General features: G+C 44.0%; 1 protein-coding gene across 6 annotated transcripts in view; it reads left to right on the top strand.

The window, feature by feature from the left end:
* Positions 1-26,098, top strand: part of fnip1 (folliculin interacting protein 1) — a 151,283-nt gene that overhangs the window by 118,230 nt on the left and 6,955 nt on the right. For all 6 annotated transcript variants that reach the window (XM_038795933.1, XM_038795932.1, XM_038795934.1 and 3 more), the window contains 3 exons: positions 1,771-3,118; positions 21,464-21,632; positions 24,530-24,730. In XM_038795933.1, the coding sequence (XP_038651861.1) occupies positions 1,771-3,118; positions 21,464-21,632; positions 24,530-24,730 (1,718 nt within the window). The remainder of the gene's footprint in view (positions 1-1,770; positions 3,119-21,463; positions 21,633-24,529; positions 24,731-26,098) is intronic.

Below are 26,098 nucleotides of genomic sequence, written 5' to 3'. Positions count from 1 at the left end.
GCTGGTACGGGAATTGAAACCACGCTGCTGGCCTTAATCTGCATCACAAACCAGCTCTCTAGCCCACTGAGCTAAATCAGCCCTATGTGAAGTGAAGTTGAAGTCAAAGATCAGCCAAGATCTTATTGAATGGCAGAGCAGGCCTGAAGGGTCCTGCATCCTCCTATTTCTAACAATCTTAATATAATTCACCCAAGTCAGGCCTCGTTTACAAAACCTGCAACAACCCCAGTTGGAATTGTAAAATTCCATCGATTACACTGATTCGGAGAGTTTCTTCAAATTGCATTTATTTTCTTTTTTTTTTAAATGAATTTAGAGTACCCGATTCTTTTTTTTTCCAATTAAGGGACAATTTGGCTTGGCCAATCCACCGAGCCTGCACATCTTTGGATTGTTGGGGTGAGACTCACGCAAACACTAGGAGACTATGTAAACTCCACACAGTGACCTGGGGCCGGGATCAAACGCAGGTCCTCAGCGCCGTGAGCTAGCAGTGCTAATCACTGGGCCACCATGCCGCCCGCGTTTATTTTCTTAGATGCATTGGCTATTAGTGAGCAAATTTTAAAAGCTTAATAATAATAAAATATTTAATTTACTAAGAAACTGATTATACCAATGAAACAAATAAATAGTTCTTTTGAAAAGTTATTTTCAGTGATTTTTAAATTGGCTTACTCACTGGTGGAGGACTGGACACCAATTATTAACAACCCATATTTTTGAGTGAAGTGAAGTTATTTTCAGTTGTATTAATCAAACTGCACTAGTGCACTGCATTTTAAATACATCAAGAAATACATTTTAATGGAAAGACAAAAAAAGTAATGGTTTGCTGTATTTTGTTACCGGATTGCACAGATCCGTGAAAAGTTTGACGGTTATGATTATGCAAATGCATTTTAGCAGAATGCTGAAGTTCTCACTGACCAGTGCAATTCCAAGCAGATTTTGGGTGCAATTTTCTGATTTACACCGAAAGTGGAAACCCTATCCCATTATTGTTTTAAGAATGAAAAGTCAAATATAGAATTAGGAACAGGGGTTGTTGAAATTCCGGTGTGGCTACTTCTCTATTTCTATGCTCTGCGTGGCTGTGGCTGCTGCACTTCTTTCTTCTGTCTCCTTGATGAAAGGTGTATCAGTTTGAATGAATTGCTCTCATCATTCAGCCATAATTAATGGAATCATGGAACATAAAAGTCCTTTAGTTGTACAATTTAACAACACTTAAATTAGATCATGAGCGAGTAACCCAAATACGACAGATGAAACTTACAGAATTGAAGAGGGAAGAATTGCGACAAGCTTAAACCTTCTTCCACTCCTGGGACTTGGATTCAACTAGATCACGTTGGGATGAAATCTCTGCCCATGATAAGCCCTGTAAAATAGACTTTGTAAATCTTGTGCTTCATGGTTTTGCATTTCTAGAGCAAAGCTGTCCATAATTTGATTATACATTATTCAATCTGTTAGTTTTGTACTGGACTGGAGACCACAATGAGAAAAGGAAAATTCACATTGGGGATATTTAAATACAGACTGGAAGAGTAAAGTTGCATTTTTAGAAAGAAAAGCAAGCTTTACTTTGCATCTGGCTCACAATAAACCTAACGGTCTTGTGCTTAAAGTGAAAAAGGGTTTTCAAACACTGAAATTTATGTATCTCAAAACAAAACATCTCCTCTTACCTTTTCCCCTCTCCCAAAATAACTTAAATGTCAAAAATATTCTTCTGATTTTAATTATTTATTTTTCTGATAGTTGATCTACATGGTGCAATAGGATCTCCAGTACGATTAGCCCGGACCGTGGTGATTGGTAAACGACAGGAATTGGTTCAGCGACTCCTTCACTTCCTCACGTACTTCATTCGATGTTCTGAGCTGCAGGAAACCCAGCTGGTGGTAGAAGGGGATGGTGAAGCTGAAGTGAGTGAGTCAGTAATGACCACATCTCTGGAGAAAGGAGAGGTGGAAGAGTCAGAATATGTTGTGGTTACGCTTCACAGGAATAAAAGTTCATTTTTTCCAACCATATTGCAAAACCAAAACTCTTTCTCACGGGACAGTGCTGCGAGTATCTATCAGAGTGAGAAGTGTCCCCTTCATGCTGCTAAAGAGCAGAATGATGTCACCAGGCAGGAAGGATCAAGTGATGCATTCATACGATGTCACAGGAAGTTTTGGAAACCCAACAGCAGCCCGAGTAGTTACAGCACAAATCTTGCAGCTCTCAGCGGAGAAGATACCATCAAGCAATACAAAGAAAGCACAAACTACCTTCAGGAAGCTAAGACCGAAACAGTGCTGTCTGTCAAATCTGCTGTTGTAGGCCAAAGCCTTACCATAGAGCCTACAATCGAGAAACTGCCCCCTGATAAACAGCTGTCTACTTCTGTACCCTGTAGTGCAAATCACCTCCAGAACAGTCCCAATTCAATGCAAAAGGTCACGTTTCAGATTGGTTATTCAATGTCACCTGACTCTGATACAGAAGCCAAGAGAAATGAGGTCCACGAGGCACTGCAGAAAGGCATTGAGGAGCTCAAAAGAACACAGGTAGATGAGGTATTGCCTATTACTCCGGACCAAAACAAAACTCATAGGATAAAGGATCCATTACCCAATTATAAATGGGACTCTACTCATGAAGGCAGTATGAGCCTTTTTGATGAGTATTTTACTGAGGATAATTTAATAGAAACAAAGACCATCGATGATCTTCCTAAAGAGGATCAGCGGAAAGTTGGGCAACAAGATATTTCAAAAATAGGACTTTGCATTCAGGATAATGAACAGCAACATGACTTGAGTGGGAACCGTTGCTTGTGCACTTGTAAGGTATATGGAATGGAATTAGATTCACAAATACTCAGTTCTGCTGAGCAGAACTGTAGAGACAAGGTCTCTATTGATGACCCCTGTGGGGAAGAAGACAGTCTTCAGAAAAAAGCACCTTTTGGAGTTGAATGGGACATACCCCGAAATGAGAGCTCAGACAGTGCCTTGGGTGACAGTGAGAATGAAGATGCAACTCATGACTTGTCTAAACATATTGACAGTACAGAGCAGGATGACTGGCTGGAACAGATGGAGTTACCTTTCCCAGGGTAAGGACACAATATTTCTCTTACATTGAACAAGAAAATCTTGCAATAAATTGAGGGATGCAAGTTGTGTGGTATGTGGGCAATATTGAGTTACGTAGGCAAATAAGATTTCTCGATCTTTAACTTCAGTTGGGTTTGCCTTGAGACACACTGAGAATCTTAAATTAACAAAGATGCTGGAGGGGATAACTGGCCCAGGATTCCACTCCTGATTGCTGTTCAGCAACTCCCCTGCTGGAATTTGCATATCTACTTAACTTTTCAGTAAAATAATGTTTGCAGGTACCTGTGAATGAATTGTAATATAAATTACACTTTCTGTGGCTTATGTTTCAGTAGATATTGGAAATAGATTAACTTGTGGAGGCATAGTTATAAAACAGCAACAGACTAGCTGATATGCAGAAAAAGATCACCATTATCATCAGTGCCATGTACACAAAATTTAAAATACTTGACTACTGGAAAACTAAACTAAAATCGGAAATGGTCAAAATTCACAGATGTTCTGGCAGTATCTGTGGACAAAGAAACAGCTAATGTTTCAGGTCTGTGACCTTTCAGAACTGCTGCCAGTTCAGATGAAAGGTCACAGACCTGTAACATTATCTTTGTCTCTATCTCCATAAATACTGTCAGGCCTACTATGTAACAAAGTATTGTGGAATGGCACAAAGCTTATAATTTTGAGATTTATTACCTTGAAGTAGAGGCAAATTCCCAAACGTCTTGTACAGATTACAAAAGCTGGACCTAATTAACCTCAGCATTTTGAACTCTAACTATGTTTTGCATATTAGAGAAATTTAACATTTTCTGGGTTTTTTTCCCATTTCCATTTATGCTGCCAAGTGTGTCATGCCAGTTCCCATGACCAACCCAGATCTTAGCAATTTTATTGAAGTCATGTAATTTGGACAGAAATGATTCTGGGATTTATATTGCTGCACTTCAATGGTTAAAAACGTATTCGGTGTGTGTTCCTGTATGATTCTACCCTATAAAAGGTCCTGTGTGATTCTGAAGTACGAGACATCCAATGTAGTGTATTACAATCCCAGACCAGACCCCAACAGTGGCAAGGACGCTGCACCGAAACCCCAATATTTTACTTTGATTTTGAAAGAATGTGAGGAAAGGATACCTTGCTCCAAGAGTAATTTCACACAAAATAGGGATATGGTATATTAAAACAAAACTTTATTACTATCACAGCATTAAAATATCACACAAGTATATGGTTTACAATTACCTCTTAAACAATGTGAATCAATACAGTGGCACAATAACCCTTAACTGCTATCTTTATTTCCACTCAAACAACAAAAAAAACCTCTCCGATCCTGATCCACTTTTAAATACAGTTAGCACCTAGGAATACTTGCTGTACATAGATGTTTTGAATACTCCACTTTGAGAAAGAGAGATTGTTTGAGACTGATTATAAGAAAGAGACCTTACCCCCCTATCAGAATAATGCAGAATCTCTGGCCGTATTTCTTCAGAACATCTTCTCAGCTCACTTTCCAGCTGAAAACTCATCGTTAACACCTGACTGCTTCAACCCTTGGCTCCTCCCATTAACTACATCATCATACTAAACTGAACATAGTTTCTAATTCAGTATTCTGCAGGGAATCCTCTTAATTTAAATAAAAATCCATTAAAGCAAACTTTTACAATGCTTTAAGTATGCTTCTAGCTCCAAAACACCAAGCTGTCTTGCAAACCAGGATTTTTTTTTTTCCAATTAAGGGGCAACTTAGCGTGGCCAATTCACCTACCCTACACATCTTTGGGTTGTGGGAGTGAGACCCAGACAGACACGAGGAGAATGTGTAAACTCCACATGGGCAAGAGGCTGGGATCGAAACAGGGTCCTTGACGTCATGAGGCAGCAGTGTTAACTACTGCGTCACCGTGCCGCCACAAACCAGGATTTTTAAAAACACTACTGCAGCAGTCACACACACACTAACCCAGGCTTTAAATTACTTACTGCACCAAATACATACAATGTCTGAAATCCCTACATTCATGACACGTGTTCCCTGATTAGAGGAAACTAAGTACAGAACTCCATTTACTTGTGAAAATAAATGTTCCTTGGCTGTCTCATTGCTCAAAACTCCAAGTAGATCTTTTCATATTGACACAATATTAAATAGGAGCAGGTGTAGGCCATTTGACCCCTTGAGCCGGCTCTACCATTCAACTAGATCATGGCTGATCTTCTACCTCAACATCATTTTCCCGGATCATCCCCATATCCCTTGGTATCTTGAATATGTAGAAATCTACCGAGTCCTGTTTTGAACATGCTCAATGACTAAGCCTCCACAGCCCTCTGGGGTAGTGAATTCCAAAGATTCACTACCTTCAAAGTGAAGAAGTTCCTCCTTAGCGCAGTCTTAAATGGTCTAACCCTGATACTGAGATGGTGTCCTCTGGTTCTAGATCCCCCCAGCCCTTGGCCAGGGGAAACAACCTTCCTGCTCCTACCGTGTCGAACCCTGTAGGTATTTTCTATATTTCAGTGCGATCGCTTCTCATTCTTCTAAACTATAAAGCATACAGGCCCAGTCTGCTCCATTTTCCTTCATAGGACAATCCCACCATCCCAGGGATCAATTTGGTGAACCTTAAGACCATAAGGCATAGGAGCAGTATTAGGCCATTTGGCCCATTGACTCTGCTCCACCATTCAATCATGGCTGGTATGTTTCTCATCCCCATTCTCCTACCTTCTCCCCATAACTCCTGATCCCCTTACTAATCAAGAACCTTTCTATTTCTTTCTTTAAGGACACTGTGATTTGCCTCCACAGCCATCTGCAGCAGTAGGTTCCACAGATTCACCACCCTCAAGCTGAAGAAATTCCTAATTATCTCTGTTTTCAAGGAACGTCCCTTCAGTCCAAAGCTGTGCCCTCTGGTTCTAGTTTCTCCTACCAGTGTAAACATCCTCACTCCATCTAGGCTTCTCAGTATTCTGTAAGTTTCAATGAGATCCTGCCTTATCCTTCAAAACTCCATCGAGTACAGACCCAGAGTCCCCAACTGCTCATCATTCTCGGGATCATTTTTGTGAACCTCCTCTGGATCCTCTCCAAGGCCAGCACACCCTTCCTTGGATACGGGGCCAAAACTGCACATAATATTCCAAATGGCCAGAGTCTTTACAGCCTTAGCAGTACATCCCTGCTCTTGTATTCAAGCCCTCTGAACATAAATGCTAATGTAGCATTTGTCTTCCTTTTTTTTTAAGGGGCAATTTAGTGTGGCTTGTACCATTTTTTTTGTGCAACTGTGTTGTGAACTGTTTTAATGATCTGAGTATCCTACTCCCTCTCCTGTACTTCAGTGCCGAGGGGAGGGTACCCTGTTTCTCCAACACAAAATTAGTGTTTGTACTGTTTGGCCTTGTGTATATTTTTCCTGTTTAAATAAAAAGATATGGCCAATTCACCTATCCTGCACATCTTTGAATTGTGGGGGTGAGACCCACACAGACATGGAGAGAATGTGCAAACCCCATACGGACAGTGACCCGGGGCCAGGATCGAACCCGGGTCCTCAGTGCTGTGATACAGCAGTGCTAACCACTATGCTACCGTGCCGCCCCTGCATTTGCCTTCCTAACTGCCAACTGAATCTGCATGTTAACTTAAGAGAATCCTGAACTAGGACTCTCAAGTCCCATTGTGCTTCTGATTTCCTAAGCCTTTTCCCATTTACAAAATAGTCTATGCCTCTATTCTTCCTCCCAAAGTGCATAACCTCACACGTTTCCACATTATATTCCATCTGCCACTTCTTTTCCCACTCTCCCAGCCTGTCCCAAGTTTTTCTGCACCCTCCCTGCTGCCTTAACAGAACCTGTCCCTTTACATATCTTTGTATCACCTGCAACTTGGCATCAATGTCCTCCATTCCTTCTTCCAGATCATTCATGTACATGGTGAATAGTTGTGGTCCCAACACTGACCCCTGTGGAATGCCACTAGACACCGACTACCATCCTTAAAAGACCCCATTAATCCCCACTCTCTGCCAATTTTGTCATCCACTTCTAAGTATTCTGCAATCTCATCCTTAATAAAAGACTCTAAAATGTTACCTAAACCAAAGTCAGGCTAACCAGCCTAAAAATCCCTTTCGTCTGCCTCCCTCCCTTCTTAAACAGAGGTGTTCCTTCAGCCATTTTCCAACCCCCTGCAACCCTCCCTGCCTCCAATGATTCCTGAACAATCGCCACCAATGCCTCCTCAATTTCCTCGGCTATCTCCTTCAGAACTCTGGGGTGTAGTTCATCCAGTCCGGGTGTTTTATCCACCTTCAGACCTTTCTGTTTCCCCAGCACCTTCTCCTTAATGATGGCCACTACACTCACCTCTGCCCCCTGACTCTTGCGTTTTGGTATGCCATTGGTGTCTTCCACTGTGAAGACTGATACAAAGTAACAATTCAATTCCTCTGTCATTTCTTTGTTCCCTATTACTACTTTTCCAGCCTCATTTTCCAGTGGTCACCAATGGTCCAATATCCATTCTTGCCTCTCTCACCTTTTATACATCGAAAGAAAACTCTTGAAATCTTCTTTTATATTACTAGCTGGCTGACACTCATTTTGCACCTTCTCTCCCACACCCCTTATTGCTTTTTTAGTTGGCCTCTGTTTGCTTTTAAAGGCTTTCTAATCTTCTGGTTTCCTACTAATCCTTGCCACATTGTATGCTTTTTCGTTTGCTTTTATGCTGTCTTTGACTTCCCTTGGTCGCCTTGTCCTTGCATTAGCATGTTTCCCCCTCCTTGGGATGAATTTCTGTTGTGCCTCCCGAATAAGTCCCCAAAACTCCTGCCATTGCTGTTCAATTGTCTTCCTTGCTCGGCTCCCTTTCCAATCAACTCTGGCCAGCTCCTCCCTCATGTGTTTGTAGTTACCTCTATTCAATTGTAATACTGTTACATTTAATTCCAGCTTCTCCCTCTCAGACTGCTGGGTGAATTCTATCATATTATGGTCACTGCTCCCTAATCAAGTCTACCTCATTACACATCACCAAATCCAGAATTGCTTGTTCCCTAATGGGTTCTATCATAAGCTGCTCCAAAAAACCATCACGTAGGCAATCCACAAATTCCTTTTGTTGGGATCTGCTACTAACCTGATTTTCCAAGTCCACCTGCATATTGAAGTTCACCATGATTATTATAATATTGCCGTTCTTGTATTTTTTTTCGATCTCCTGATTTACTTTCTGCCCCACGACGTGACTACTGCTAAGGACCTGTACATAACTCCCATCAGAGTCTTTTTTTCCTTTGTCATTCCTCAACTCTACCATACCCTTCCAACCCGAGATGGCTTCTTACTATCCAAGTTAATTTCTTAACAATGCAACCCCGCCTCCTCTGCCCATCTGCCTGTCCTTTCGATAGGACACATATCCTTGGATATTAGATCTCAGCCCTGATCCCCTTGCAGCCACATCTTTGTGATGTCCACAACATCGTACACACCAATTTCATGGTTAGCAACAAGCTCATTAACCTTGTTTCATAAACTGTGTGCATTTAGGCACAACACCCTCAGTCCTGCGTTGACCGCCCCCCCCCCCCTCTCATATCTGTCCCCTTTTTTGCTGTGCCTGAAGTTAGATTCCTGCCACTTTCTATATTCTGTTCTATTACGTGTTCCAGAAACTTTACTAACCTCTCCTGAGCCCTCGGCGCCTTTAACTCATTTAAAGTCCTAATCATTAACCTACACTCTCTCCTTTAATTTTGATTTTCTCATTTTCCATACAACTGAACCCAACCCCCCAATATTTAGTTTAAAGCCCTCGTTATGTGATTCACCAGGACTCTGGTCCAGGCTGGATTCAGGTGACAACCTTCCCATCGGAACAGCTCCCTCCTTCCTCATTGCACTCCCTCCTATGAGACCAAAATTGTATACAATGCTCCAGGTACCATCTCACCAAGGCTGCCTACAATTGCAGCAAGACCTCTTTACTCTGTCCCCAAATCCTCTTACAACGGATTGCAGTGAGGCACAGTCACCACATATTTTTAAGGCAGATGGAGATAAGTTCTTGACTAACAAGGGAGTCAAACGTTTCTAGGGATGGGAATGTAGAATTGAGGCATCATCAGATCTGTCATAATTTTATTTAATGGTGGAGCAGGCTTGAGGAACTGAATGGCCTACTCCTTCTAATTCATCCGTTCATATTAAGGCCAACATATCATTTGCCTTCTTCACTGCTTTCTGTATAGACAGGTTAGCTTTTAATATAGCTTGTGTACAAGGACACTAAGGTCCTTTTGGACATCAACACTTCCCAAACTCTCACCGTTTAAAAATACTTTGCACTTCTCTTTTCTCTTCCAAAGTGGATAATTTCATGTTTTTCCACATTATTTTTCATCGGCCATGTTCCTGTCAACTCACTTAGCCTGTTTAAATACCCTTGAAGTTCCTGCATCCTTCTCACACTCCCATTCCCACCTAGTCTTATGTCATCATCAAATTTAGAAATATTACATTTGGTCCTCCCATTCAATTCATTGATTAAAAACACATTATTGTAGATGCTGGAATCGGCAATGAAAGCAGAAGCTACTGGACAATCTCAGCAGGTCTGACAGCATCTGTGGAGAGAGAAAAGAGCGAATATTTCAAGTCTGATGACTCTTTGTCAAAGCTAGAGAGAACTGGAAATAGGATCACTTTCTCTGCTGTTTGGCCTTACACGCCTTTTTATTCTCTGGGGACTGCCATTAGCCCTCTTTTCCCTTGGTTTCTGTGACAATGACTCATCTTTCATTCCCTCACCCTACAGTATAAATATCTCCCACTTTTTCTATGCCATTTAGCTTTGACAGAGGGTCATCTAGACTCGCAACTTTAGCTCTTTTCCCTCCCTACAGATGCTGCCAGACCTGCTGAGATTTTCCAGCATTTCCTCTTTTAGTTTCAGATTTATACTGTTGTATAAAAATGGGGTGAAGGTGAAGGAGAGAGTTCACAGTCAGAAGGTGTTGAGCACAACGTTAAGTCAGGAAGTCTGTAACATTCGTAATGGGAAGATGAGGCGCTGTTCTTCCTGTTTGCACTGAGTTTCACAGGAACATTGCAGCAGTCCAAGGATAGACATGTGGACATGAGAGCTTGACGGTGAGTTGAAATGGCAAATGACAGAAAAGTATGGGTCCTAGAACATAGAACATACAGTGCAGGAAGAGGCCATTAGGCCCATCGAGTCTGCACCGACCCACTTAAGCCCTGACTTCCACCCTATCTCCGTTACCCAATAACCCTTCCTAACCTTTTTGGACACTAAGGGCAATTATCATGCCAATCCACCTAACCTGCACATCTTTGGACTGTGGGAGGAAACCGGAGCACCCGGAGGAAACCCACGCAGACACAGGGAGAACATGCAGACTCCGCACATACAGTGACCCAGCGGGGAATCGAACCTAGGACCCTGGAGCCGTGAAGCCACAGTGCTAACCAATATGCTACCGTGCTGCCCAAAACAGATGGGCTTTTACGACAATCACCAATGGTTTCCTCTTTAAACTTTTAATTCCAGATTTTTTAAATTCAATTTTTACTCTATTCAAATTTTACCATCTGCCGTGGCGGGATTTGATCCCGGGTACCCAGAGGATGACTCTGGGTCTCTAGATTACGAGTACCACCACGTCACCTCCTCCCCCTGCTTGCAGACGAGCCAAAAGTATTCTACAAAGCAGTCACCCAGTCTGCGTTTAGTCTCTCCAATGTAGAGTAGACCACATTGGGCGCAGCGAATGCAGATTGAAGGAGGTGCACGTGAAGCGCAGCCTCACCTGAAAAAAGTGTTTAGGTCCTGGGATGGTGAGCAGGGAAGAGGTAAAGTGGTGTAGCATCTTCTGCGATTGAATGGGTGCTGTGGGAAGAGAGGGAGGTATTGGGGTGATGGAAGAAGTGGACCAGAAGTGCTCCGGGTTATCCTGGGGGAAGCAGCTGCTGTGGAATGCTGAGAAGAGATGTTCTTGGTAGTGGAATCATGCTGGAATTGACAGAACTAGCGGAGGGTGTTGGGGGGGAAAGGTGAGGACAAAGGGGGACCCTATCCTGATTCTGGGAGGGAGGGGTAAGGGTGAGATCAAAGGTGCAGGAGATGTGTCTGACACTGTTGCGGGCCCTGTTGACCACAGTGGATAGGAAGCCATGATTATGGAAGGATGAAGACCTGTCAGCAGCACTGTTTTGGAAAGTGGCATCATCGGAACAGATGTGACGGGAGAGAAGGAACTGGAAGAATGGGATGTGGGGCGTGAAGAGCTGTAGTCGAGGTAGTGGACAGTCTATCCCCAGAAATGGAGAAAGAGAGGTCAAGTAAGGGAAGTGTCGGAGATGGACCGTGTGAAGGTGATAGAGGGGTAGAAATTGGAAGCAAAATTCCTACATTTTTCCAGGTCCAGAGGGAAAATGAAGCAACACCAAAACAGTCGGCAGTGTTCAGATAAAAGGTTTGTGGGAGGGGACCGGAATACAATTGGAACAGGGAATGGTCCACATACCCCATAAAGTGACAGACAAAACTGGGACCCATGTGGGTACCCATAGCCACATCTTTGGTTTGGAGAAAGTGAGACAAGTTAAAGGAGAAGTTGTTCAGTGAGAGGACAGGTTGAGTCAGACGGAGGCGGGTAGTGATGGATTGGGATTGCTGAGGCCTTTGTTTGAGGAAATAGTGGAGAGCTCTCCGACTATCCTGGTGGGGACTGGAGGTATAGAAGGATTGGACATCCACAGTAAAGAAAAGGTGGTTAATGCCGGGGAACAGGGAGTTGTTGATATGTAAGGCATCAGAGGAATCACAGATATAGGTGGAAAGGGACTGGACAAGAGGGGAGAGGATGGAATCAAGATAGAAATAAATAAGTTCAGTGGGCAGGAATAGGCTGACACAATGGGCCTACTGGGACAGCCCTGTTTGTGGATGTTGGAGGAGGTAGAAGCAGGCCGTCCAGGGTTGGAAGCTGTGGAATGAAGATTTCCAGAGGCGATGAGGTCAGTGACAGTCCTGGAAATAATGGCTTGATGCTTGGTGGTATGGTCATAGTCTAGACTCTAGACAGAAGTATGAGGAAGTGTCTGAGATTTGGCACTCAGCCTCTGTGAGATAGAGGTCAGTACGCCAAACAACAACAGCCCCACCCTTGTCAGGGGATATGGTGGCAAAGTCAGGGTTGGATCTGAGAGAGCGGAGTACGGTAAGTTCAGAAGGAGACAGGTTATAGCGGTTGAGAGGAGCAGATCAATCATTGATATTGATTGTGAACAGGGAGGTGGAGGCTGGGTTGTGGGAGGAGGCTTTGAGGAGGGTGAACGCATCCTCTTCATCTGCTCGGCTTAGCCTTATCCAGTTCAAGGTAGTTCACAGGGCATATCCTGGTGGCCAGGATGAGCAGGTTTTTTGAAGGGGTGGAGGATAGGTGTGCTGTATTCCACCAAATCCCATTGCTCTGTTTTTGGACCTTATAAAAAAGCCTGTTGAAAATCCAAATACACCACACCAGTTGGTGCCCCCTTATCTTTTCTGATAGTTGCATCCTCAAAAGATTTGCAACACGTCTGTCGAACGTAATTTCCTTTTCATAAATCCATGTTGACTACCCAATCCTACTATTATTTTCTAAGTGCCTAGTTATCACATCGTTTATAGTGATTTGTAGGATTTTCCCTTCTACTGTTGTCAGGCTAACATGACTGAAGCTTCCTCTTTTCTTAAATAGTGATGTTGTATTTGCTGCCTTCCAGTCGCCAGGAACCATTCCAGAACTGATTGAACTTTGGAAAACAACCACCAATTCAACCCAACAGTCAAATATGTCAACACTCTGGGATGTGGATCATCAGGCCCAGGGGATTTACAAAATTTAAATCAATTAATTTCTCCAGTTTAATTACTCTAAGTGGAGTATTTAGTACTCTAAATACTAGTATTTAGTAGAAATACTAATATCTTTCGGGTTCTCATTCTCATGTGTAATAAGTCCACAGAGGCAAAAGTCCCGTCACCAGAATTCCTTTTATTACAAACCCAACAGCTGAACAACCATGACCATTCAGTCTGCTGTCTACACCGGGAGTGTAGAGGATCTGGCACTCCCTGTTATATACACAGAAAGGGGTTTCCTGATTGGGCCACTAATCTGCTCCTCTCAACCATTATAACCTGACTCCTTCTGAACTTGCTGCACTCCGCTCTCTCAGATCCAACCCCGACTTTGTCACCATATCCCCTGACAAGGGTGGGGCTGTTGTTGTTTGGCATACTGACCTCTACCTCACAGAGGCTGAGTGCCAAATCTCAGATACTTCTTCATACTTCTGCCTGGACCATGACCCTACCACCAAGCATCAAGCCATTATTTCCAGCACTGTCACTGACCTCATCTCCTCTGGAGATCTTCCCTCACAGCTTCCAACCTCCAGTCTCCCAACCCTGGACGGCCTGCTTCTACCTCCTCCCCGACATCCACAAACAGGACTGTTCCAGTAGGCCCATTGTGTCAGGGAACTCTTATTCTAATTGGCCAATCTCAAAGGCCTGGCCAAAGTTATTACACATGAGTCTTGGTATTTCAAGGAGGATGTTTTTTAATGAATATTTTTATTCTCCTTTTTCACATGTTCATCAAAATGTACAATAACAGATAATCAACAATAACAACAAAAACAATGGCAATCCCCAAGCCAACAATCCCCTTAACCGACCCACCCTCAAACAGCTCCCAATGTTTGGAACACAAAGCATCAATGACAAAGAATCATCAATAACTTGTACATTTCTCCCCCCCACCCCTAATGTTCAATGTCATTCAATTCATGAAAATGCATAATGAACAACGCCCATGAGTTGTAAAACCCTTCCATTCTCCCCATCAACTCAAACATTACTTTCTCGAGCGTTAAGAACTCCAGCAGATCCCCCTGCCATGCCGAGGCACCCCAACAGAATCTGCCTTCAGGCGATTAACGAGGCAAAGGCTAAGACAACTGTCTCTGCACCCGCTTCCAACCTCGGCTGATCCGACACCCCAAATATGGCTTCGAGAGGACCTGGTTCGAGTCTGATGTGCACCACCTTTTGAGATTACCCTAACGACCTCCATCCAATACCCCTCCAGGACGGGACCAAAACATATGAACGTGATTAGTGGGCATCCCCACACCGTTTACAAACATCCTCCACCCCCTCATAAAGTCGGCTCATCCTCGCCCTTGTGAGGTGCGCCCTATACACCACCTTGAACAGTATCAGGCCCACCTTCGCACACAAAGTTGATGCATTAACCCTACGGAGCACCTCACACCATGACCCCTCCTCAATATCCTCCCCCAACTCTTCCTCCCACTTCGCCTTAATCCTCTCTAGCGATACCTTATCTTACCCCAGAATCACCCCATAAATCGCCACCCCTTTCTCCATTCCCCTTGTCGTCAATATCTCTTCCAACAGTGTGGGTGCCAGTGCCATCGGAAAGCTCTATACCTCCTTCCTGGCAAAATTATATACCTTTACATCTCCCCTTGCCCCAACCCATATTTCTCCCCCAGTTCCTCCAACTTCGCAAACCGGCCACCCAGAAACAAATCCTTTAATACTCTAACTCCCCTCTCCGAAAATTCCCATCCCACCTTCCTGGCTCAAATGTATGATTCTCTCGAATCAGCATTTCCCTTGACCCCGCCCACATTCAAGGAGGTTTTTAATATCTTCCTCAGTGAAAACGACAAAGTATTTGTTCAATTTCTCTACATGTAGATTGAATTTTACTTTTTCTTAACTATGGAAGTTTTTACAGTCCAGTTTTATGCAGCTCATAATTATCATTTTTATTTCACCTTTAGTTATCAGTTTCTTGATCCTCCTTTGCGGAGTTCTAAAATGATCCCATACCTCATGCTATTATTTGAAATGAAAATCGCTTATTGTCACAAGTAGGCTTCAATGAAGTTACTGTGAAAAGCCCCTAATCGCCACATTCCGGCGCCTGTCCGGGGAGGCTGGTACGGGAATCGAACCGTGCTGCTGGCCTGCTTGGTCTACTTTAAAAGCCAGCGATTTAGCTGAGTGAGCTAAACCAGCCCCTGGGGAAACTTTTTATAAGCCTCTTCCTTTTTTTAAATTTAGAGTACCCAATTAGTTTTTTCTAATTAAGGGGCAATTTAGCATGGCCAATCCACCTACACTGCACATCTTTGGATAGTGGGGGTGAGACCCACACAGACACGGGGAGAATGTGCAAACACCACACGGACAGTGACCATTCCTTTGATTGAATTTTAATATTAGCAATGTTTGGATCACTTTTCCAATTGGGTATTTGTGCCTCAAAGGAATAAATATTAAACCATGTTATAAATTGTTTAAGTGCTACCATTGTGTGTCTACTGTCATACCTGTAACAGCCTTCCCGTAACAGCCTCCCCGAACAGGCGCCGGAATGTGGCAACTAGGGGCTTTTCACAGTAACTTCATTTGAAGCCTACTCGTGACAATAAGCAATTTTCATTTCATTTTCATTTCATTTTTCATTTCATTCATTCATTTCATTTCATTTTCATTTCATTTTTTCATACCTTTTAATGTGGTTTCCCAATCTCCCACAGTCAACTTGCCTCTCATACCTTCATAATATTCTTTGTTTAGATTTAAGACCCTAGTTTTGGATTGAACTACATCACTACAAACTTAATGTAAAGTTCTGTCATAGGGCAGCACAGTGGTTAGCACTGCTGCCCCAAAGCTCTAGGGACCTGGGTTCAATTCCGGCCTCGAAAGTGTCTTTGTGGAGTTTGCACTTTCTCCTTGTGACTGCGTGGGTTTCCTCCCACAGTCCAAAAATGTGCAGGTTAGGTGGATTGGCCATGATTTTAAAAAATTGCCCCAGTGTCCAAAAGGTTAAGTGGTGTTACTGGGTTCTGGGGGTAGGGTTGAGGCGTGGGCTTAGGTAGGGTGCTCTTTCCAAGGGCTGGTGCAGACTCGATGGGCCGAATGTAAATTGTAGATTCCATGATTCTATAATTACGGCCACATTTCTGTAAAGGCTCATTTATAACATGATTATTGCATGATACTAAATCTAAAATGGCCATTCCTAGTTGATTCCTCAATATAATGTTCTAGAAAACTGTCTTGCATACATTCTAGGAAATTGCCCTCCACAGCATTAGTGTTAATTTTGTTTATCCAATCTACATGTAGATTCAATTTTAATTTTTCTCATGGGATGTGGGTGCTAACTGGGTCAGCATTTATTACCCATCCATAAATGTTGAATACACCTTGAATATTCACGGTCACCTTCAGTAATGTTTCTGTAATTGCAATTAGATTATACCCATGCCTTGTTGTGAATGTTGCATGCATTCACATAGATTGCCTTTATTTTGCTTTTTTTAATTTTTTCGGTCTTTCGACCCTATTTAGGTATGAGGAGAGGTTGAATAAACTCGGTTTGTTCTCACTGCAACGTCAGAGGTTGAGGGGCGACCTGATAGAGTCTACAAAATTATATGGGGCATAGACAGATAGTCAGAGGCTTTTTCCCAGGTAGAGCGGTCAATTACAAGAGGGCATAGGTTTACGGTGCGAGAGGCAAGGTTTAGAGGAGATATACGAGGCAAGTTTTTTTAACACAGAGAGTAGTGGGTGCCTGGAACTCACTGCCGGAGGAGGTGGTGGAAGCAGGGAAGATAGTGACATCTTGACAAATACATGAATAGGATATAGAGAATATATAGGGAATAGAGGGATACGGACCCCGGAAGTGCAGAAGATTTTAGTTTAGACGGGCAGCATGGTCGGCACAGGCTTGGAAGACTGAAGGGCCTGTTCCTGTGCTGCACTTTTCTTTGTTGATGCTGACCTTTGTTGCTGCCGCCTTCTGGTTTTTCGTACCTGAATTCCCTCGCAGGTTCCCATTCTTCTGCCAAGCTAATTTATACCCTCCCCAGCAGCACCAGCAAATCTGCCGATAAGGACACTGGTTCTGAACCTTCTAAATCCACCTCCTTGTGCGGGTCCCCTTGTGCTACCCCAGAATCAACCCCAACACCCAGAAATCAAAAGCTGTCCCTCCTACCCCATCTCACCAGCCCATGCGGCACAGTAACACAGTGGGTAGCACTGTTGCTTCACCGCTCCAGGGTCCCAGGTTCGATTCACTGTCAGTGCGGAGTCTGCATGTTCTCCCCGTGTCTGTGTGGGTTTCTTCCGGGTGCTCCGGTTTCCTCCCACAGTCCAAAGATGTGCGGTTAGGTGACTGGCCAGGCTAAATTGCCCCTTAGTGTCCAAACAAAGGTTAGGTGAGGCTACGGGGATAGGGTGGAGGTGTGTCCTGAAGTAGGGTGCTCTTTTCAAGGGCCAGTACATATTTGATGGGCTGAATGGCCTCCTTCTGGACTGTCAAATCTTTGATTGTATGTGTTCATTTGCTCTAGCTTCCTATTTCTGTACTCGCTAGCACGTAGCCCTGGGAGTAAACCTGTGATTACTGCCCATGAAGTCCAGCTTTTTTAATCTCTTTCCTAGCTCTGTCAAATCTGGTTTCAGAACTTCATCCCTTTTTCTCCCTGTGTTGTTAGTACCAATGTGGACCATGAACTTTGGCTGTTCACCATTCTCCAATAGGGTGTCCTGCAGCTACATGATGCTTGCCATCCTGGAGTCAAGTTACAGTAGCAGAAATGCCTGCCTATTCCCCAAACTATTGACTCTTCCATTTTCTTCTTCACCTCCTGTGCAACTGAACCACCCTTGGTGCTACAGACTTGGGTCTGGTTGCATTCCTCTAAAGAACATTGCCCTCATCACTATACAAAATGGAAAACGGGCCAGTGAGCAAGATAGACTTGGAACTCTACAATACCACCCTGGTCCTCCTGTACCATCTGGCGGTTACCTATTCCCTCTTTACTTTTATTCTCTTGATCTGCAGTGCGATTGCCTCCATGAATGTGCTATTCACCTAGTTCTGAGTCTTGTGGCTGTGTCATTGATTTCAGGCAACACTCAAATTGATCAGCAAGTTCGAAGTGGACCCAAAAATTGGTGCTATGGTAAATAGCGAGGAGGAAAGCCTTAGATTACTGGGCAATAGAGATGGGCTGATCAGATGGGCAGAACAGTGGCAAATGGAATTTAACCCTGAAAAGTGTGAGATGATGCATTTGGGGAGGACAAACAAGGCAAGGGAATACACTAGGAAGTACAGAGGACTAGAGGGGCATTGGGGGGCATGTCCATAGGTCCCTGAAAGCAGCAGAACGGGTAGATATGGTGGTCAAAAAGGCATATGGGTTACTTAGCCAAGGCGTAGAATATAAGAGCAGAGAGGTTATGATGGAGCTACATAAAACACTCTAAGCCACAGCTAGAGTACGGTGTGCAGTCCTGGTAGCCACACTATAGAAAGGATGTGATTGCACTAGAAATGGTACAGAGGAGATTAATCAGGATGTTGCCTGGGCTGGAGTGTTTCAGCTATGAAGTGAGGCTGATTAGGCTGGTGTTGTTTTCCTTAGAGCAGAGAAGGCTGAAGGGGGGAAACTTGATTGAGGTGTACAAAATTATAGATCATAGAACAGTACAGCACAGAACAGGCCCTTCGGCCCTCAATGTTGTGCCGAGCCATGATCACACTACTCAAACCCACGTATCCACCCTATACCCGTAACCCAACAACCCCCCCCCTTAACCTTACTTTTTTTAGGACACTACGGGCAAATTTAGCATGGCCAATCCACCTAACCCGCACATCTTTGGACTGTGGGAGGAAACCGGAGCACCCGGAGTAAACCCACGCACACAGGGGGAGGACGTGAAGGACATAGTCAGGGTAGATAAGAAGAAACGTTTCCCCTCGATTGCACAGTGTTCAGCACTGTTGCTTCACAGCTCCAGGGTCCGGAGTTTGATTCCCGGGCTTGGGTCACACTGCAGGGTCTGAACATTCTCCCAGTGTCTGTGTGGGATTCCTCCGGGTGCTGTGGTTTTCTCCCATGAGTCCCAAAAGACATTGGATGAATTGGACATTCTGAATTCTCCCTCGGTGTACACGAACATGCGCCGGAGTATGGCGACTAGGGGATTTTCACAGTAACTTCATTGCAGTGTTAATGTAAGCCTACTTGTGACACTAATAAAGATTATTATTATTAAAGAGGGGTCAATATCCTGGGGGCATTGGTTTAAGACAATGGGTAGGAGTTTTAGAGGGGATCTGAGGAAAACCTTATCAACCCAGAAGTTGGTGGGAATCTGGAAGTCACTGCCTGAAAGGATGTTCGAGGCAGGAACCGTTGCAACATTTAAGAAGCATTTTGATGAGCACTTGAAACACCATAGCGTAGAAGGCTATGGACCAAGTGCTGGACCATGGCATTAGAATAGAGAGGTGCTTGATGGCAAGCTCAACATGATGGGCCGAAGGGCCGCTTTCTATGCTGCATGACTCCGACTATGAATTCTGAAACCTGGAGCTTAAGTTTCTACAGCTAATGATACCTCCGTGACATCTAGGCCATGGGAAGCATGCACACTCTCCCCACATAACACAAGGTGTGCTTTCCATGCAGCTGAGCTGCCCTGTTAGTACATAGAACAGTACAGCACAGAACAGGCCCTTCGGCCCTCGATGTTGTGCCGAGCCATGATCACCCTACTCAAACCCACGTAACCACCCTATACCCGTAACCCAATAACCCCCCCCTTAACCTTACTTTATTAGGACACTACGGGCAATTTAGCATGGCCAATCCACCTAACCCGCACATCTTTGGACTGTGGGAGGAAACCAGAGCACCCGGAGGAAACCCACGCACACACGGGGAGGACGTGCAGACTCCGCACAGACAGTGACCCAGCCGGGAATCGAACCTGGGACCCTGGAGCTGTGAAGCATTTATGCTAACCACCATGCTACCGTGCTGCCCATTGTGTCTCAACTTTACAGACAATTTATTATACACTGGTGACTAAAAAGTAGAATTGCTCATCAGCTACTCATCAATCAGCCACTTCCCCTGTGCTGACATCACTTTTTTTATTGCTGATTTCATTGTTCACTCTTTCTGCACTCCCAGCTTTTACTCCGCCGCCATTCTCCAAAGTGAAGTCTCTTTCAGCTGATTTTTATGCCTTACCCAGTTTTGTTTCTTCCTGCTGCCCTCCAAGATGCGATAAATAGAAAATACTCACCAGTCAATCACCTACCTGCTTCCATGTGATGTCACACCTTGTTTTTGTTTTCTTTTAGAACATAGGTTCTGACTGGCTCCTGGTTACAATGTAGTCCCGCTGCTCTCACTGCTTCCTGAAGTCTATTTAGTGGTTGTAGTGTGTTAGAATTCTAATAGGTGGTGACAAGTGTTATGCTGCCAATGATTTACACATCATCCCTCTGTATTAGATTGTGTGCCAAACATGGGAATTACACAAAGAGAGAAACTTAATTTAGGGTAGCTGAATGTCAGTTAATCAACTGTGGAATTATCCCCTCACCTTGATTTGGTTGTGTGACTTTGTCTTGTCAGTTGTCTTGTTTCAAAGTTATCTTGCATCAGTTATGGGGAGACTCCATTATTTTACTTACACTTCAGAAGGGGGTGGCACGATAGCACAATGGTGAGCACTGTTGCTTCACAGCTCCAGGGTCCCAGGTTCGTTTCCTGGCTTGGGTCACTGTCTGTGCGGAGTCTGCACATTCTCCCAGTGTCTGCGTGGGTTTCTTCTGGGTGCTCCGGTTTCCTCCCACAACCTACACATCTTTGGACTAAGTGGATTGGCCACGCTAAATTGCCCTTAGTGTCCAAAAAGGTTAGGTGGGATTGCTGGGTTACGGGGATATGGTGGAGGTGTGGGCTTAAGTGGGGTGCTCTTTCCAAGGGTTGGTATGGATTTGATGGGCCGAGTAGCCTCCTTCTGCAGTGTAAATTCTATGAGAAGTCAGTTACTGGGAATGACAACAAATTTCCCTTGTCGAGATGGGATTGGGCTTTTCCAATGATTAATTGCCAAAGAAGGTAACCAATGTAAAAATCGTAGAGTTGACCTGGTTGCAAATTTATATATCCCCAAGTTGAAATTAGTACTTCTGTTCCTTGCTCAATTGGAAATAAAGATTTTTAGCTGCTCTTTCCAGCCAGTGAGAACTTGATTCTTTCAACTTTGGTCTTAACCAGTCAAAAAGAATCCAACAAATAAAAGCTTTGAATAGCTGCAGTTTTTTTGATGGAACTTAATGTAACGTCACTCTCTTCCTCTCTTATAGGTCAAATGTAGTTGAAATAAGCTGCAATAAACCCAGTATGGCAAATTTTGGAAGGTCCCTTTTTGGTGGTTATTGCCCTTATTATGTATCTGACTTTGTTCTGCATGGAACAGGCAGTGACGAGAAGCTGAAGCAGTGCTTGGCATCAGATTTAACGCATGCTGTACAAGTAGGTCGTTCATTTTATCATTTTGCCTCAGGTTCATTTCCTGAAATGCCTTTCAATTCAACTATTTTGCAGAAGTTTGGTCACTAAGCCAACTGAAGCACAGTGTAATTTACAATAATAAACCTGAATGACTGTTGACAATTTTGTTGGAGATGGAGTTGTTTGGGGATTTTTCTGAACCCCAGCTTTTTTATTCTCCGTAACTAGAATCAAACCCTATTTTACTAAAGTGTTATGGATACCTCTTGTGCATTATATTTGTCAAACACCTTGACACTGACTGCATATTGATTAAAAAGCCTTATGAAAAAAAGTTATTTATTGGAAAAATCAAGTGACTTGTTGGAAAATAAAATATTACATTGTTTAGGATTGTTTTAACCTTTTCATGCCATCTGCTCTAAATGGTAGAGAGCAGATGACCTATTCTCAGCCCTCCGCCATTACAGGTTTGCTATACCCACTTTATGGTATTTATTATGGAAATACACGATGTTTGATATTTAATGCTCCAAATTAGAAGATGTATTAACTTGCATCATGTTCTACTACGTAGAGCAAGAGGGGTGCAATATGAGTATGGGAAGAAGGCGCGAGAATATTGAAGATACAGACTGGGGCTGTGGTGTCAGAACCAGGGAAGATAAATGAGGCATTTAGGGAGTACTACCAGGGACTTTATTAGGCGGACGCAGGGGGGAGAGGAGGGGGAACATGGGGCGGTTCCTGGACAAGCTGGAATTTCCGCAGGTGGGGGAAGCAAAGAGGCAGGCGTTGGAGGAGTCTCTGGGGCTGAGGGAGGTGCTGGAAAATATCAGGGGTATGAAGTCAGGGAAGGCTCCTAGGCCGGATGGGTACCTGGCGGAATTCTATAAGGAATTTGCGATGGACCTGGCACCACATCTGTTAGGGACGTTTAATGAAGCACTGGAGAAGGGGTGATGCCGGAGACGATGACGCAGGCAGTAATCACACTAATTCCAAAAAAGGGGAAGACCTGGTGAAATGTGGGTCATATAGGCCCATATCACTATTGGAACACGGATGTGAAAGTATTGGCTAAGTTGTTGGAGGGAAGGAGGGAGAGTTATGTTCATGGGGTGGTGGTGGAAGCTCAAACAGGCTTCGTGAAGGGTGCAGAGAAGGCATTTGATCGGGTGGATTGGTGGTACATGTTCGAGATCTTGAGAAGGTTTGGGTTTGGGCCGAGATTTGTGGCATGATACGGTTGCTGTGTGTGGCACCAAGAGTGAGGACGAATGATATGAGCTCACAAAACTTTGACTTACACAGGGGTACGAGACAGGGGTGCCTGCTGTCACCGCTGCTTTTTGTGCTCGCCATAGAGCCATGGGCGATGGTGGAGGAGGTGGCTAGGGAGGATCTTAAGAGGTGAGAACACTGCACTTAACGCTGGCAGGGAGAGACCAAGTGGTGAAAATGATTATTCTGCCGAGATTCTTGTTTATCTTTCAAGCTCTCCCAATCTTTATGCCAACGGCCTTTTTTCAGAAAGTGGACACGATCATTTCTGACTTTGTATGGGCGGGGAAGGTGCCGAGGATGGGGCAGACCCTGCTACAGAGGCGGGGGGAGTTGGCGTTGCCGAACTTGCTTCATTATTATTGGGGGACGAATGTGGACAACGTGCGGCGGTGGTGGAAAGGAGAAGGGGTACAGTGGGTTAGGATGGTGGAGGAAACTTGTAAGGGGTCTAGTTTGAGAGCTATGGTGATGGTAGCATTGCCAATGGCTCCAAGTAGGTATTCAGTGGTGCAGTCCACAGTGAAGATATGGAATCAGTTGAGGAGGCATTTTAGGGTGGAAGGGATGTCGTTACTAACGCCGCTGTGCGAGAATCGAGGTTTGAGCTGGGGGGGGTATGGATGGTGTATACAGGAGGTGGAGGGAAGTGGGGCTGGTCAAGGTGAGGGATTTGTATTTGTAAGAAGGGTCACCAGTCTGGAGGAGCTAAGGGAGAGGATAGAGCTGCCGAGGGGGAGTGAGTTCAGGTATCTGCAGGTTAGGGATTTTGCATGAAAGGTCTGGAGGGGGTTCCCTAGGTTGTCGGGCTACACCCTGCTGGAGCGACTGCTGATCGCAGATGTGGGAGGGAAGAATTGGGGATATATACAAGTGGCTGGGGGAGCAGGGAGGTGAGCAGATCGGGAAGATTAAAGAGAAATGGGAAGCGGAGTTGGGAGGGGAGATCAATTGGGGAGCATGGGGTGAGGCACTGTGTAGGGTAAACGGGACCTCCTCATGTGCAAGGATAAGCCTGATACAGTTTAAGGTAGTGCACAGGGTACATATGACTCGGGCGAGAATGAGTGAGTTCCTTCGGGGGTAGTAGATGAGTGTGAGAGGTGTGGGCGGGGGCCAGCAAATCACGCACATATGTTTTGGGGTTGCGAAAAATTGGGAAGATTCTGGGCGGGAGTGTTCGCGTTCATAGCCAGGCTAGTGGAGTAGGTGGTGGACCCGGACCCTTTGGTAGCAATATTTGGGGTCTCAGAAAAGCCGGGGCTCATGGAGAGGAGGGAGGCCGATGTCTTGGCCTTCGCCTCTCTGATTGCACGGCGGCGAATTTGTCGGCATCGCCACTGGGGGCCGCGGCTTAGTTGGGAGTCCTGTACAACTTCCTGCGATTAGAGAAGATAAAGTATGAGTTCAGGGGCTTTCCAGGGGGGTTTGAGGAAAGGTGGGGGATGTTTCTGACCGTGTTTGAGGGGCTGTTCGTCATGGGGAAGGTGAAAAAGAGGAAAAATCTGTACAGACTGTGTAGTTTATTGTAGGGAAACATGTTTCCCACAGTGTTTTCGCTGTAACCTATTCTGATACACGTTTGTAATAAAATACATTTAAAAAAAAACTTATGTCATGTTCTTTCTGTTCAGCATCCAGTATTGGATGAACCAATAGCAGAAGCTGTCTGCATTATCGCGGACGTGGATAAGTGGACGGTGCAGGTTGCAAGTAGCCAGAGGCGCTCCACAGACAGCAACAAACTTGGAAAAGAAGTACTTGTATCCAGCTTAGTATCTAACTTGCTTCATTCCACTCTGCAGCTCTACAAGTTAAATCTCTCACCAAACTTTGTGAGTATAATATTGATAAGACATGGGTGGATCCACTAACTGAAATTCTTCAGAAACATTGTTGCTGATAATTCCTGAAAATAACACATGAGCACTAATGTAGTTGGAAATAGCCAAGCACCACTTTCCATTGTACATAACATGAGTGCATTTTGGAAATGTTTAGTTTTAGCATTCGGTTGTCATACTTTGCTCTTGAATATTCAAATGATGAATTTTTACCTACCTATAAACACCTCAAAGTCCAGTTTAATCCACTTTATAATGCCTTTGAGATTGACACTGCTGTACTAACATCAATATTGGTATTGATCTGGTTTATATCTGCATTGCTTCACCCTTTGATCCCACAAATTCCGGATGGCCTCTTATCTCCATGACGACCATTTCCGGAAACAGTCGGTGATCCGTAAATTAAACCACCGACATGAAAATCTGCTAGGCGGCCTACCACCAAAAACAGATGTGAGCATCTCAAGTGGTATTGTTTCTTGGTGACCATATCCTCCTGTTACTGCAGGATCATACTAATGAACAGGAACAGCCTCACAGTCCTTCCTCCTTCGCATTCTTTTGATATTAAATGTGCGAGTGAGAGAGACTGGAGGGGGGGGGGGGATCACGTGTGTTTGTGTGTGTCAGAAATAATTCAGTGAAAAAATATGCTAAGTTATGGATGCTGGTAGGAAAAATAAGGAACAGGAATATCTATTCAAAGATATTGAAGGTCCAAGGTGCAAAGATATAAAGACACTTTTAGATTTTGAAAATAGAACCTTGGTGCACAAAAACGTGAAGCTACAATTTAGATTTGTTCATAACAACATCTAGGCTGCAGCTAGAGTTAAGTTTTAGCTGTCAGGTTATTGAGAACACAGTTTGAATTAGTCAGAATTATATCAGATAATTATAGTTGTATGGGGAAATTAGAATTATTGGGACTCTCTCCCTTGCCTAAGAGCATGTGTTTAAGAAGTATGCACACGGTATGAATAGTAAAAGGTTGTTTTCTCTGATTCAGGTGTCAGTAATGATCAGTCATGAATTAAAAATTGTTGCTATAAGTGCAAAAGGAGATTGAGAAATGCCTTTATATTGAGAGTTTCGTGGAATGCTTATAACGGAGTAGTTGAGATGAAGCTATTGCATTTTTTTCAGGGGAAGTGTAGATAAGTGTTTAAAGCTGAGTAATTTACAGCACTACAGAGCGAGCAAGGTGGTGTGATTACTTTCGGGTTGCTTTAGCAAAGTGTTGAGCCAAATGCCTCCTAATACTGTAAATTTCAAGGGTTTAATTTGAAAAATAGCCCCACCAATGATCAGGACCTTTCCGAAGTGTGAAAACGTTATACAATAAAAATGGGGGTG

This window comes from Scyliorhinus canicula, chromosome 4 (assembly GCF_902713615.1).
Source record: "Scyliorhinus canicula chromosome 4, sScyCan1.1, whole genome shotgun sequence".
Lineage (NCBI taxonomy): Eukaryota > Metazoa > Chordata > Chondrichthyes > Carcharhiniformes > Scyliorhinidae > Scyliorhinus > Scyliorhinus canicula.
This window is presented reverse-complemented; position numbering and strand designations above follow the sequence as displayed.